The sequence below is a fragment of the Nyctibius grandis genome, chromosome Z (assembly GCF_013368605.1).
Source record: "Nyctibius grandis isolate bNycGra1 chromosome Z, bNycGra1.pri, whole genome shotgun sequence".
Taxonomy (NCBI): Eukaryota; Metazoa; Chordata; class Aves; order Nyctibiiformes; family Nyctibiidae; genus Nyctibius; species Nyctibius grandis.
In genome coordinates this window covers 3488946-3502624 of record NC_090695.1, presented here as the reverse complement: position 1 = coordinate 3502624, position 13679 = coordinate 3488946, and the positions used below count along the sequence as shown (strand labels likewise).

General features: G+C 36.5%; 1 protein-coding gene across 1 annotated transcript; it reads right to left on the bottom strand.

Moving 5' to 3' along the window:
* Positions 1-4710: 4710 nt before the first annotated feature.
* On the bottom strand, positions 4711-13415 carry SYT4 (synaptotagmin 4). The gene is made up of 4 exons (XM_068423757.1): positions 13382-13415; positions 9773-10587; positions 8095-8215; positions 4711-5018 (listed from the first exon to the last, which is right to left on the bottom strand). The coding sequence occupies exons 1-4, from the start codon at positions 13413-13415 to the stop codon at positions 4711-4713; spliced, it is 1278 nt and encodes a 425-aa protein (XP_068279858.1).
* Between the last annotated feature and the right edge of the window lie 264 nt (positions 13416-13679).

Here is a 13679-nt window from a genome sequence, read left to right as displayed (position 1 = left end):
TCTCTTCTTACTGACTTTGATTCCCTCTTCTGAACTGAAGGTGCTGCCATGCTGCAACTGTAATCAGCACTCCAAAGCTATCTCAAAGCCTCCAGACCCAAAGTCATGTTACAACAGCTGTTTAGTGATAGAAGGTAAAAGATATTATGGAAAAACCTGTGAGAACTGAGTAGAACTTTTTGAATGAAGGTAATTACTCAGGAGTCATTGGCAGAGCAAAACAAGTAAGTACCAGTACCAGTCATAGCAGCTGTAAGAGTGTCATGAGCTGTTCAGCAGTTTCATGAGACCTCATGAAGCAGAGAGCACAGATAAGAATGTAGCAGCTTGCATGGAACATATCTGAATCTTGTTTGAGGAAAAGAATTATTGTTCATGATCATCGTTAGGTGTTATTACTGTGTGTGCAGCATGTTGCTATCTTGTGTATAAACACAAGGGACTTACAGAATAGTTTACACCTCAGGAAGCAGATCTCCTGCAAAGAGGAGGACATCTGTAAGGGCTCCCTTGAAGGCCCCACAAGACTTGTCTGTGGCAGCGATTTGAAGCAGAAATAGCAATCAGGACAGTAGCCTTGAGACTTCCCACAAGGCTCAGCTGCTTTATAGTTGCAAAATCTAAAGACATTCTTGATTTCTGTCCTGAAGAAAGTCTTAAATGTGACCTGTGTGAATCACCAATGTTTGAGGAGAATCATACGATGCAGGGAAGAATAAAAGAAGCAATTGCATAGGATGGAAAAGATCAGACTTTCAGACTTGATACCCATCTCTTGGGGACAGGAGATTTGCCAGGGAGAATATACCAGCTTATAACCATGGAAGGTGTTCTGTTTGTTGCATTTGGCTAGTGGATCCTGTAATTGATTTCTATGACAAGGATCAGGTATCCTTTCCAGGTAATTGGTTGTAGGCTCACAATGGGAGTCATTAAATGGCAATGTGTATCCCAGTTGCAACTGCCTTCTTCCTTCCCTATCTTTAGGTTTTGTGCTGATAAAATACTCTAATAACCTTAGAGACCACAGCAGCAAAGTTTGTATTTGTGTATAGCATTTGAAGGAATACTTTCTCTACCTTGACTTCCAGACTCAAGTTGGTGACAAGTTGGTGCCTGACATGACTTCCTTACACCAAAGGAAGTAAGAGCAGTACAGCGTGATTGTCCAAGAGATATTTTTTGCTTCTGAAAAACAAATGGAAAGTCACTAGGATTCCAATAGTAATGTGATTTGTATTTTACTTCTTCCACCTAATATGCTAGAATTCATTATTGTTTTTGTCTGTATATCAGTCCCTGTAAGGCCTATGTAGGGCTCAGATTTTCTATCATAAGCCACTTATCCAGTTCTAGCCTGAGTGTACAGTACAATTGAAGACAAGTGTAAGTATGCAGCAAGAAGCTGCAAGTAAAGAACATGTGATATGCCCAGGTAGTATTTGGCAGAACAAGTCTAATCCACCTCTATGAGAAGAGGAAGACTTTGCAAGGCAAATGTTTTTTGATAGAAGCATGAGGGAGTAGACCATGAATGCAAACAACAGCAGAAATCTCTGGAAAAGATACATTGGTAGGATAATTGTTTTGGGATGGGATGAACGAAAGCAGCAGTTTATTCTTGTCTTACACACATGGCACAACATACAGAACCAGCACAAATAACTTACAAAATCTCATACACCATGCTTCCTCTCGAATAGCTTCTATTAAGTTACAACACCATAACGAATCAGGTATTTACTTACGACAGATCTCCAGACATGGATAGTCTCCCATTCAAGGAGTTATTTTTGTAAGCTACTTAGACAAACATAATTTTTTTACATGTTTAATACAATACAGTATCCTTAACAGAGTTCAAGATATTCACAATAAGAATTTAATACTTTATAAAACAGCAGGATTTCTCATCTCAGTACAGGTCTACATTCGTTCCTTCCTTGTCTGGTTTACAGATGTGTTACAAGTAGTCTACACTCAACTTTCCAAGGTAAACTTTGCTTTAAATGAAAAACAAAATTCTATTTACAGGGTTTTTTTCGGATTTCATAAAAATGTTTTTGCTTCCCTTTCCCATTCCTACCCCCTACCCCCACCAACAATGGCCATTTAGCTCGTAGAAATATTAACCCTCATGCTACTATAGAAACTTCAAAAAAAATTGATGACTGTTGGATGCAAAATGAAAGATGGTCACAGCCCATCACTAGTTCAAAAATGTGGAATTTTTTTCTCCTGATGTCAGAATTTGTGTCCATTGGAGACATATGACTCCTGTCATCTGATTTTTAGAGATAATGTACTACTTATGGGCTAATATACAAAACCTCATTTTTTTTTTATTACAAGCTGTCCCACACTCTTTCATGCAATTACTTTCAGTACAAAGTTCTTTCCTTACCAGAAATTGTAACAACTCTGATTGTGCAGTAATGACTTAAACTCTCCCAGCCTCCATTGGATCAAACAGTATATCCCCTTATTCATGATCCAATTGGTATTGCTGGGTTGAGTCATAAGAAGAGGTTTGCTCTGTGATTGCACTTCAAACCACGCTGGTGCCTGTGGGCATCTTTTCTTTGACTTGGTGGCTTTGGATTAGCTCTGCTTGAATGTGGCTGGCAAACTCTAGCCCTTAAGCAGTTAATCAGCTTTCTGAAGGAATAAGCAAAAAGATTCCTCTCCTTTATACACACAATACATATTTTTTTACATTGAGCGTTATCATAAAAAGCACATTTATGTTATTTTGAAAATGCATTTTTACAGAACTTTATAAACACAGTTATATCAAACACATTCTCAAAAACTGGAGAAAATACCGACACAAAACCTGGAAGAGCCTTAATAGAATTCTTCCAGTACTATTTGTCTACTTGCATATATCATATTTCAGTGTCCTTTACTGCAAACATAATTTGGCCATATGAGAACAGGTAAAGTCGACAACAAATCCCCAACAGTTTTGAATAAGACCTGATCTGTTGTTTAATGAAAGTAATTTGACATCCAACATGTATTTTTTTACCTGGCATGCCTATTCCGTTATCTCTACTTGCTTTGAGCAATAACTTAATTCCCAAATAGTCTCGTTCACTTCAGTGGGATTACACGTGACAAAACGACGTATGCAAAAATACTGAAAATGATTTTCCACTTTTTAAATCCTTCTTATGTCAACAACTAACAACATTATATTCTTCTTTATACATATAGTAATTGAAAATTATGTAAGAGTAATATTTGCAAACAATTCTGTATCAGAAATCATTGTACAAACTTTAGGAAATAACCTGCTTATAGTTGTGCTATACTTCTGACAGCCTATCTGGTGTGACCAAGAGTAAATTTCACAGGTCTAAATGCTTTATTTGTGTACTTGTTTGTGTTACACTTGATAATCCCCCAGCCTGGCATAGTTTAAGTTTAAACATACATACATCACACTAACAAGAAATCAGGATGTTATTTTCCCTTACCACCACGAATTTTCAGTAGAATCAGTAATGCACATTAATGCATATAATCTAGGTGAAATGCACTTTTCAAGTAGTTTGTCTAACATAATATTGTATAAATTACAATGTGAGTTTCCTATCCTTCAAAAGTTTAAAAATGCATTAAACTTTTTATGTTGGGAGTAGTTTTCTTGACTGTAACAACATTACTCACAGTTCAGGAAGTTAAACAGCAGAATAAGGTTTTGTTCTCTGTCTCGTTATTTTGTTTGTTCTTTACTGAAACAAAAGAAGAAACAACTTTTCTTTAAGTATTACTGAATGGTTTAAAATATAACCTGTGAAAGATCATTGACTGTAATGTCCTGTGTGTTACCTCATCTCAATAGAAATGCTTTCCCACAGCTTGAAATTCTTAAAGTGTAATTCTTGCTAGACGAAAAAAAATGCAAATCATATCCAATCCCAAATTCTAGCTATACTGTAACATGTGCAATCACCCGTAAAGGAGCCCTTTTAACAAAACAATGTATGTTAACTTGCTCAACAATTTGTAGAATGTATCTATTTCAATCACAGTAAAGAAACAAATTATATATATACATATTAAAAAATCCAAGTGTAAATAATTATACAGTATGTCCACACATAAAACAACTAGTTGCATTTGATGTGATATGTAAAGCAAATTGCTGAAATTCTCTTCAGTCTTTGGGATGATCAAAGTATAAGTAACCAAAACTTACAAGTAATGATTGAATTTTCATAAAAGAAGGTTTTTGATGGAGGGGCAGAAGGATTTCCCTTCCTACTCACGCTCATTCCCCATGGCTTTTAAAGGCTCAGCCCCTTCCCCCAATAAGCCACAGGTGTTTTTTTTAGATCTAGCGCTATATTTTAATGAGGTTATCTTCTTCTGTTTAACAGTACTAGTAAGGTTTACAGTGACTTTTTCATAAGCCATAGTCTGTTCTGATTGAAGTTTATAGTGCTTCAGAAGTTTCAGGCTTCTTAAACTCTAGAAGAATACGAATCTGATCCAATTACGTTAAAGTCTAATGAAATAGACATTCCTTTATTTACTGTGAAAATTTGGTTACCTTCTATTCTGATAATTCAATCCAGTTTTTATTCCCCCACCCCCCCCAAAAAAAAGTGTTATAGTTACAAGCCTATAGAAAAGAAAGAAAATTGCTCCTTGCCTATGGAAATATATATAGTTTTCAAGTTCCAACCCCTCTCTAAGCTGCTAACCATCACACAACATATGCCATTTGGCAATTTGTCTCCTAGGATATTCACAGATTTCTTTCCAGTGCTCTCCACCTGTTCCTTCTGCTGAAGATCCCAAGGTTAAACGGCCAATGACCTCATTCCTTGACCCCCTGTCTGAATCTAAAACCAAAAATTCAATGCTGATATCATCAAGGCCCTCACAAGGAATGTCAAAGACAAACAATTCATTGAACACTGCATTGGGGGTGCATTTCTTCACATGGGTTTTCTTTTTAGAAATTCTCTTCTTAGCATGGTACAGGTTTACTTTGACATAAGGATCTGCAATGAAAAGAAAGAGCACAGATCAACTGTTAAACAGTGTTGTTTAGAAATTCCTTGATCTAATTAATGGTAAATTTCATAACTTACCAACATAACTAACCCACAATGAGGAGATATTTCAAGTTACTGAAGGTGATTAATCTCATCCAATTTTTTGTGTTTACACCTGAATTAGTCTCTTTAGGCTCCCTTTATTGTCAACAAAGATGTAATCAAGATAGTGAAGTTTAGGGCGTGTTCAAATCTGATCAAATACAGGTGTCTCCTTCATGAGATAAATCCTGCCCTGTAGTGCATTAACCTTAGTAACATCTCTACTACAAGCAAAGGTGGTCTGAAAGTACACAAAATCCTAATGGACTCTGACAAATATGTATCATTACACATTCATGTGTAACAGAAATCTGCTTTTCACATGTTCTACCAGTAGGGGATAATTGTTAGTGTTAATAAGACTCATTCAAAGAAAAGCCTCAGAAAAAAAGAGAATAAGCTCGTGCTGGAAGAATGGGTGGATTTCTGTAGTGGTTCTACCAAAGTCAATTAGCTTGATTAAATTGCTCCCATTAATTTTTATTGAACAGATTTAACAGTAAACTTTAATTGTAAATGTACGTTTGTTATTAGAATATGCACTTGACTTTATGTCTGTCCTATACTACTATTAAAGAAGGGAAGGGAAAATATCTGTATTTTCAGCTGTCAACCAACTTTGTGTGTTTGCATTTCTCATAATTATTCAACTGTTCAAGATTCCCTTGCTATTGTCTTCAACAATGGCTAGATTTGTTCCTTCAGAGGAATAGTAGAGAACACTTTAAAAATCATCCCTTTCAAGTACCTTGGCATTTATTTCAGTGCAAATGTGGGCCTGTTTCCAAATTCTTATGGTGCAAAGTTGCAGTACAAAATCCTTTCTACTGAACCCAGACAAACAAGATGGTCTATGAAAATATTAAGCTAATAAAGATCAAGAATAGTTGAATATTTTTTTTTAAAAAGTAAAATTAAAATTGGACTGTATTTAGAAATGCTATGACAAAGTTATCAGACAGAAATTGTTGGATGATGAAAAGGCTTTTGTTTCCTTGAACTGACAATAGTTTAACAGGAGTAAGGTATTATAGAATACATCTTCACTTTCATACTCTATCCACTTAATAAATATTTTAAAAACAGTGTTTAATATAATCGAAATGTTGATTGGCTTTGGAATGAATATATGCCACACAAGCATTAAAAATATAAAAATCAATATCTATCAGTTGATTCATACTGTTGTTCATTTCTGTTTAAAGGACATTTTCTGACTATTACCACTGGCCAGCTACTAGATAAGGCTGGAATGTTCCTCTTGATTTTATTAGATCTGTTAGGAGACCTCAACACCAGTGATCAAGGAAACCAAGGAGGTTGTGGGAATGGAACAGTTTCTGAGTAAAAAGTTCCTATCTTCCTAAGGAGACTGAGTTACACAATCGTTTAGCTTACTCCATAGAAACACCATTTCACCCTCCTCCTTGTCCAAGATTTATGTTGGGCCGAGGGCAAAGTCACAGAGGAAATAAAGACTGTTGTGAGTGCAGTATGCTACTGACACCCAAATATATGTTAAACCTGGCCTTGCTGATGAACAGCAAATATTGAAGGACTGTCTAAATGAACTAGATGTCCAGGTGTAGCATGGTTGCCTGTATCTCTTAGAAATATTATATTCCTACTATAGTTGCCAAGGTTGTATTGAGGAAAGCAGAAAGAGAAACCAATTTATAGCTTTATTCATAAGAAGTACAGTAAACAAATGTGTAGTTTGGATGTGCCATAGGGTCCAGGTTGCTGCTGAGACTAGGAGGAGCTTTTGTTTTCCGGTTATTTTCCCCTCTGGGTAAACCTCAACCAGACTTGGTCTGTTGAGATCAGCTTGTTATCATGCTGTCTTCATGAAACCTCCACTATGTGCTGTGACTTTGGGGTTGGTTGTTAAAAGTACATATGCTCTCTTACAGTGGAGTAAACTGTTGGGCTCCATTTATATCCTTTCTCCTTATGATATGTGAATAAAATTGAGAACAGAAGGATTTTAATGGCACTTCACCATGCAAATGGAAGTTATCTATAACTTGTTGGATCCAGGATGGGTTAACTTTATAGGTAATTTACAATATTTCTTGGTACAAGAAATAGAAACACTGTGTTATTGCCTTCAGTCATTATGATTCAGTGGTTCCCAAAACTACTTCCTTTTCTGCTCCTTTCAGAAAAATCCTGTGAAATGAAAGCATATCAGTCCTATACAAAATCAACAGCAGATATGCTACTGTTTGTATAGTCCTTTGTTGTGTACTGTTCTTTTTGTGTGATTGTCTTATCCTTTGTATATTGTATATTAAATTTTATTCTGTTATTATGTTATCTAGCATTATTGTGCATCTAAGTGCAATTCTAGTATTGGCTTCAAAGGAGGTTCCAGTGAATACAAAATAGCACAAGACCAGGAGAAGGGAGTGCAAAAACGTCTCCATCTTACTGGACCCCAAATACAGCTCATGGTAAAGCATGGATGTTATGTTACAACCTGCTTCCAGCAGTGGCATAGTTCACTTTTTCACCTTGCCAAATAAATGTGAGTGATCAGGGGGCCAAATTCAGCACAGATGTAACATTGCTTTTCTTGATGCTAAGCCGAAATAAACCATACAATGATCTCACTCAATACTGATCTTCTATAAATAAACTGATTTTTTGTCATAAATAAAAGATTTTAGTACCTGCAAACAACATCCTATACTTATGGCAGATGGGTTCTGTTCAAGACAATCACAAAACTCATTGATTTCCACTGCTAACAGATGTCATAGGGTTTTAACATGTGATTGAAGAACAAATTTGTAAGATACATACCCTGGAAAATAAAGCATTGACCTAGTTATGAATAAAATAAATAGGCTGCAAATAGTAGAGACACTATTTCTGCATTTATGGGTTATTTTTAGTCTTTGAAATGCCACATTTCAGCAGTCTTCTGTCTGTTTGCTCTCTATTCTTAGAGCATATTCATTAATAAAACCATTACCTGATAATCCCGACACATCAGATTTAGGTAGATGCCTGGCTTTTAAAACAACCACAGTGAGCGTGTTTGTTGTGGACTGATAACAGAGAGAGATCAGTAATTCTCCACGCCCAGATGATTTCTGAGGAAATGAAAGAAAAAAAGAAATGACTGTTTATAAGCAATTATATTGACCAAGCTTTAAAACAGAATTAAGAAGATTTACGAACTGTCACATAACTGTATGTTCTGAAATGATGTAAAAGGATATAACTTATGGAGCTATGCTGCTTTACATAGCAAATACCATTTTCCTCTACTGTACTTATATAACTCTTCTTGCAGTTGGATATGAGACTGGATAAAAATAAATAATAAGTAGGTGAAAATATAGGTTGACATGACATCATTAACTTCAGAAATTAGAAATTAAATCCTACATCCTGAAAAAAAATAAACAGTAAATGAAAAAGATCTTAAGTAAAACAAAATTTTTAAAAGATATATTGAAAAAAAAGAATAAAAGCAAATAAAAAAAATCTTCAGTAAAATGCTTTTAAACAGGAAGGATTCATACAGTTAGTGAAATCTCATCCCTGACACTTTCTAAAGCAGTATAATATACATGAAATAAACATGAGATCAAAGACTTTCTCTACGATTATTAGATTTGAAGTTGCAGGAGTAGTTTATTTCACAGAAAGGAGAAAGTCAAAGGAAACAAGCAAAAATAATACCTTATATACCAGAAAACCCAATAAGTTATCAACAAAATGTCAGTGACATAGTTATAGTTGTAATATAGTGATAGAATTGCAAAATAACAGTATTAGTTATAGGTATGTTGTCTGGTAGACATTTATTTGATTTGGCAGCATGCTTTCTCTTTGAAAACAATCAAATTGAAAGTCAATACACATTCCACTTCCTTAGTAGAGATTGAGACGTGTGTGTGTGATGCACGTGCATTTCTGTGGCTCAGCTGTGACAGTTGTAAATGATCTTTACATTCTGAAATGAGACAAAATTATATGAAACATTTCTGGCCCAGTGAAGTCAGTATGTTTTGCTATTGACTTCAGTAATATTTTGGCTTCTCCCTCATGCCTTACTATCCTTAGTAGACCTGTAGGTTATGTCACAATTCTTGAGAGACAAGGTACTAACAGCACTGAAATGCAAGAACATACAACTGCATCAATAATATGGTCTCCAACAGGTTACAATTTCTTAAATAAAGACTACCTGCATTCTTTAGGAATCTGCTATAAAATTCATGTAGTTGAAGTGAAAGATTTACCTTGACTTCAATAAGCTTTAAGAAAGAACTATTTCAAACAGAAAAAGGAAGGGAGGAGAAGGGAAATAATATATAAAACTTTGTATTCTTTCCTGTTAAAGCAAATTAATGTGGATTGAGGCCTCTTGACATAGTGTAAATGGGTTCACTCAAACCTGCTGAACCCCCTGAATAAGCAAGTAGAGTTTAGGACATTAGCAATTTCTTGCAACATGATCATTGTAATGTTCTTTTATTACATTTGTGTAATTGCTTCCTCATACTGCCATTATGAAAGCATCTCAATGACTTGCATGATGAGCTTGTTACCTTTTCTTTCCAAAATGCTAGCAGCATTACACAAGAATCATAGCTAACACTGTCAAAACACTTCTAAAGTTTAAATAAAAAATATGTTACCCTAACATTTCTTTTGATGATCTCTCTGTCCATCAGCAGCCTTCCTTCTGACAATTCAATTCCTGCGAGGGGAATGAGGACTTCTCCAATGACATCATCTCTGGAAAACCTGTCAAAGCTCAAGATCATAAAGTGAAGTGTTAAGTCTTGAATTTGGCTATAGGGGATCCCATAAAAAGTGAAGGTCTCATCGAAAGCTGGATCTAAGGTTTTTCTCAGCACTCTGGTTTTCACCTTGTGCTTTTTCTCAGGCAAGATTGTCATTTTGATGTAGGGATCAGATGTCATTGACTGTTCATCCATTGCTGGCAGCCCACGTGCTTCTTTGATGTTCACTACAAATGCCTTTTTCTCAAAGTTGTACTCTAAGGAGAAAAAGAGAGTTCCTAGCTTGTCTTGTTTGTCTTCAGATGAGAGGGAAGTGATGGATTTTAAACTATCAGGGGATACTGAATCTTTCTTCCTTTCTGCAAAGTGCTTAGGAGACAAATTTGCAAGTTCTGGAGAGCTCTGCATTTTAAGGTTTGTTTTGGGGAAGTTGCCATTTAGATCTCTCTTCTCCAGGTCAAGATGGAGAGAATTCTTTGGCATCGCAGATTTGTTCTTTGCTTCACTTTTGTCATCTGCTCCAAACTTCTTCTTACTGTTGAGATTCTCAGGGTAAATATCAACCCCCTTTAGAACATGGACAAACTTATATGGAGGGGTCTTATTGGATTTGGAAGATTTACGTTGACAGCAGATCCAAGCAAAAAGGGAGACAGAGAAGACAAGGCCAAACGCACTAAAGATCCCAACCACTGTAGGAATTTCATCTGAAAATCAAATAAATAGCAACAAGCACATAAGCAGCAAAGCCTTGGATTCTGTGTGGTATTTAATAAAGTAATAATTTAGCAAACCAAACTGCTACAAGATGGCAATAGCAGCAGGATCGACAGACTTGAAAGTGCTTTGCATTGTACATATTGCTCGCCACCTGCAGGCATGAATGTGTAGTCCCTTACTAAGGCACGCTTTTTATGTTAGTATTTTTCCATACACAGAGTATTTGGGAGGAAAATACTATTCCCATCCTAATAGTAATAACCATTAGTAATTGCTCAGCTATCTCATCCCTCTGTGTGTAGTGCCTGAGTTTATATGTCTGGGAGTAATACCGGCTCTCAGAAGGTTTCAGCTTTGAGTTTTTGTTGGTTAGATAAAACAGATTCTGAAATATGCATTACTTATAGATACATCTTCTGCTTTTCACACTGTTTCCTAGAATACTTTGTACACTCAATTAACTCTTTTTTTTAATGGTCTCATCCCATAATTGAGAGGTATCTCTTGAAAGAACTGAGTTTAATGGGAAGTTATAACACTCAACAGTTTCAATGGGATTTTCAATACTTTGCAGGAGGAAGTCTATCAAGAAAATTTAGAATAATTATATACCAAGTGTCTTTTCCAGATGGATGTGACACTGGGCAGTCACATGTGATTCCAAAGCTGAAAAAACGATTAAGTGTATCATTGATAACGATTAAGCTTTGCATTTAAGACACTATGAATCAAAGTTACCGGGAGTTTACAAGAAGGGTCACTACTTTTTAGGAGTATACAAGAAAAACATTAAAACATAATTCTCTGCTACGTTAATATGAATCTTATACTTAAACTGAATAAAGAGAAAACTGAGTAAGTGTTACAACCTCAACAGTCAAGTGGATACATTAGTTACATATAGAGTATCATTAGCCCTTCAAAGCATTCATCGAAGGGGCAAATGAGCACAACTAATTGGAAATCCAATTTTGCCCATAAGTAACATTACTAAGTGAGTTTAAACCTCCCACAATGTAACAATCAGAGCTTAATCTTTATTCCCTGCAACAGTTGTAGACCAGTAGAATATTAATGGAATGACATTGTTTATGCATAAAGGCAATTGTGTAACAGTTCTGGTTCTCTTGCAAATGATTAACAGATGGTTCTAGATGAGAAAAACAAAACTATCCCCCTCTATGTATCACTAAATCAGCTTCATCCAGATAAAAGCTGGGCAGATAGATGTGCTGCCACTATACCTTTGATTTTTAGTGGGATGATTCAAAAAAATCCACATTACTATCAGAGCAAAGTAGGACATAATGTTCCAGCACAGAAAGGATTGGGCCTGGCTATTGATTTCTTCTGACAATATTCACATCACTTTCCCTTTGCCTACAAGCTGTATCAGTCTACATACTTAATTGTAAGAACTTAATGACTGAAAATTTTATACATAATCAAAAAGTATTTTTTCTAAGTAAGTTTAGCAAGTGGCTCTGAGTTTCAAGAATTCCCTGGGCTGCAGAAATTTAAATGTACATGGTATAAAGGTAGAAAGCAAGAAGTAATTGAAAACTAATCAGAATACTTTAATAGCTTTTAAGAATTATTTGCTCATTTACAAAACTTTTTCATGAGATTACAGAGTTTATAGTAACGGATATTATGCTATATTTTAATTCTATAACTACTGAAAGCAGTGGTAGAATCAATGTGGTGTTTAAAATATTAATTATCTTTCTTAAATAAGTAATTAGATAAGTATGATGTCACAAGTGTGGTTAGAAACATCAAGTGGGTGGGGCAGCAAAGAAGATGAAATGGTAACAAAAACGATTTTATATTTATGGCTAATTATGTTGCAACCTGAATTTCTTGCTGTAGTCTTAATGTAAAACCATTGGTTAACATTCAAGGCAGTGTATTAATAGGAAACATCACCTATTGATTCTGGGAGAAGTCATTATTTCAGTTACATGATATAAATCTGGAGTCACTTCACTTAAGTCAATGGAATAATCCATGAATTAAACCACTGCTAAAGCAAATATGATCTGGACTAGAGTCAATATTTGCAAAGCAGAGTACAGAAACATTTCTACTTACTGCTTTTCTGAGTGAAACTATTTATGTATCTATTTTACAAGTGCACATATATTTCTGAAACTTCTGCTATCACAGTTAATCTCCCTGCATTCAGTGCTTAGAAATGACACAACAGAAAAGTTCATTGTTGTCATTGCTATTCTCAGTGAACACAGATTGATCAAGACGCAGCTGTTTAGTTAAAACACTGGGATCCTGTATTTTCATCTTCCTAGCAAGGTCCTTTACAAGACTACCTTTCACTTTAACTAACTGTTGACAAGTCTTTCTCTACAACAAGAAAAAAGGAATGACAGATATTCAGAGAATGGCTTGAACAAATATTTTCTCTGTGGCATAGGATGCATTTACATCATTTAACTCTGAAGCCACGCTACTTTAACAAAGACAGAGAAAACAACCCCAAACCTCTCTCATCTGAAAACGCACTTACACAAACCTCTTCATCTATCCTGGTGCTTTACCAGGGGGAACAAGTAGGGAGGAAGGAAGACAGAGAAGTGAAAAAGAGCAGATTCACACAACTTCTGAGATCAAAGAGAACTGGGGGAAATCGGGTTCCTCCCAACAAGCTGCGTGCTGGGAGGCACTGGGTGGCTCAGCAGAGGCTGCCTGCGTGCGCTTCTCCTGGGGAGGGGAGAAACCCCCAGCCCCGCGCTCGGGGAGTTGGGGCTGGGACGCGCTTACCGAACTGCTGGCGGCTGGCCGCGATCGGAGCCATGTTGGCGGCGTGCGCTGTCCGCCGTGCTGGAGCCGCTGTCCGCGGTGCTGCAGCCGCTGTCCGCGGTGCTGGAACCGCCGTTCGGGGCACAGAAGACGCCGTCCGGGATACGGGAGCCGCCTCCCCGAGTACCGAGCGACCTGCCCGGGGCGTCGAACGCCTTGCCCTGCGGTCCCCCTGCTCTCCGCTCTCACAGCACCCGGGCAACCGTCCTTTCCAGCGTGGTTTTTAAAGAAAAAAAAAGAAAACAGCAACAACAAAAAA

Bases quoted from the DNA above. Each gene is read 5' to 3' on its own strand.
- SYT4 (XM_068423757.1), bottom strand. From the start codon at position 13,415: ATGGCTCCGATCGCGGCCAGCCGCCAGCAGTTCG. The intron at 8,216-9,772 runs GTAACATATTTT...TCATTTCCTCAG, and splicing joins TCATCAAAAGAAATGTTAGG to AAATCATCTGGGCGTGGAGA. The intron at 5,019-8,094 runs GTAATGGTTTTA...TTTTCATTGCAG, and splicing joins TGATGTGTCGGGATTATCAG to ATCCTTATGTCAAAGTAAAC.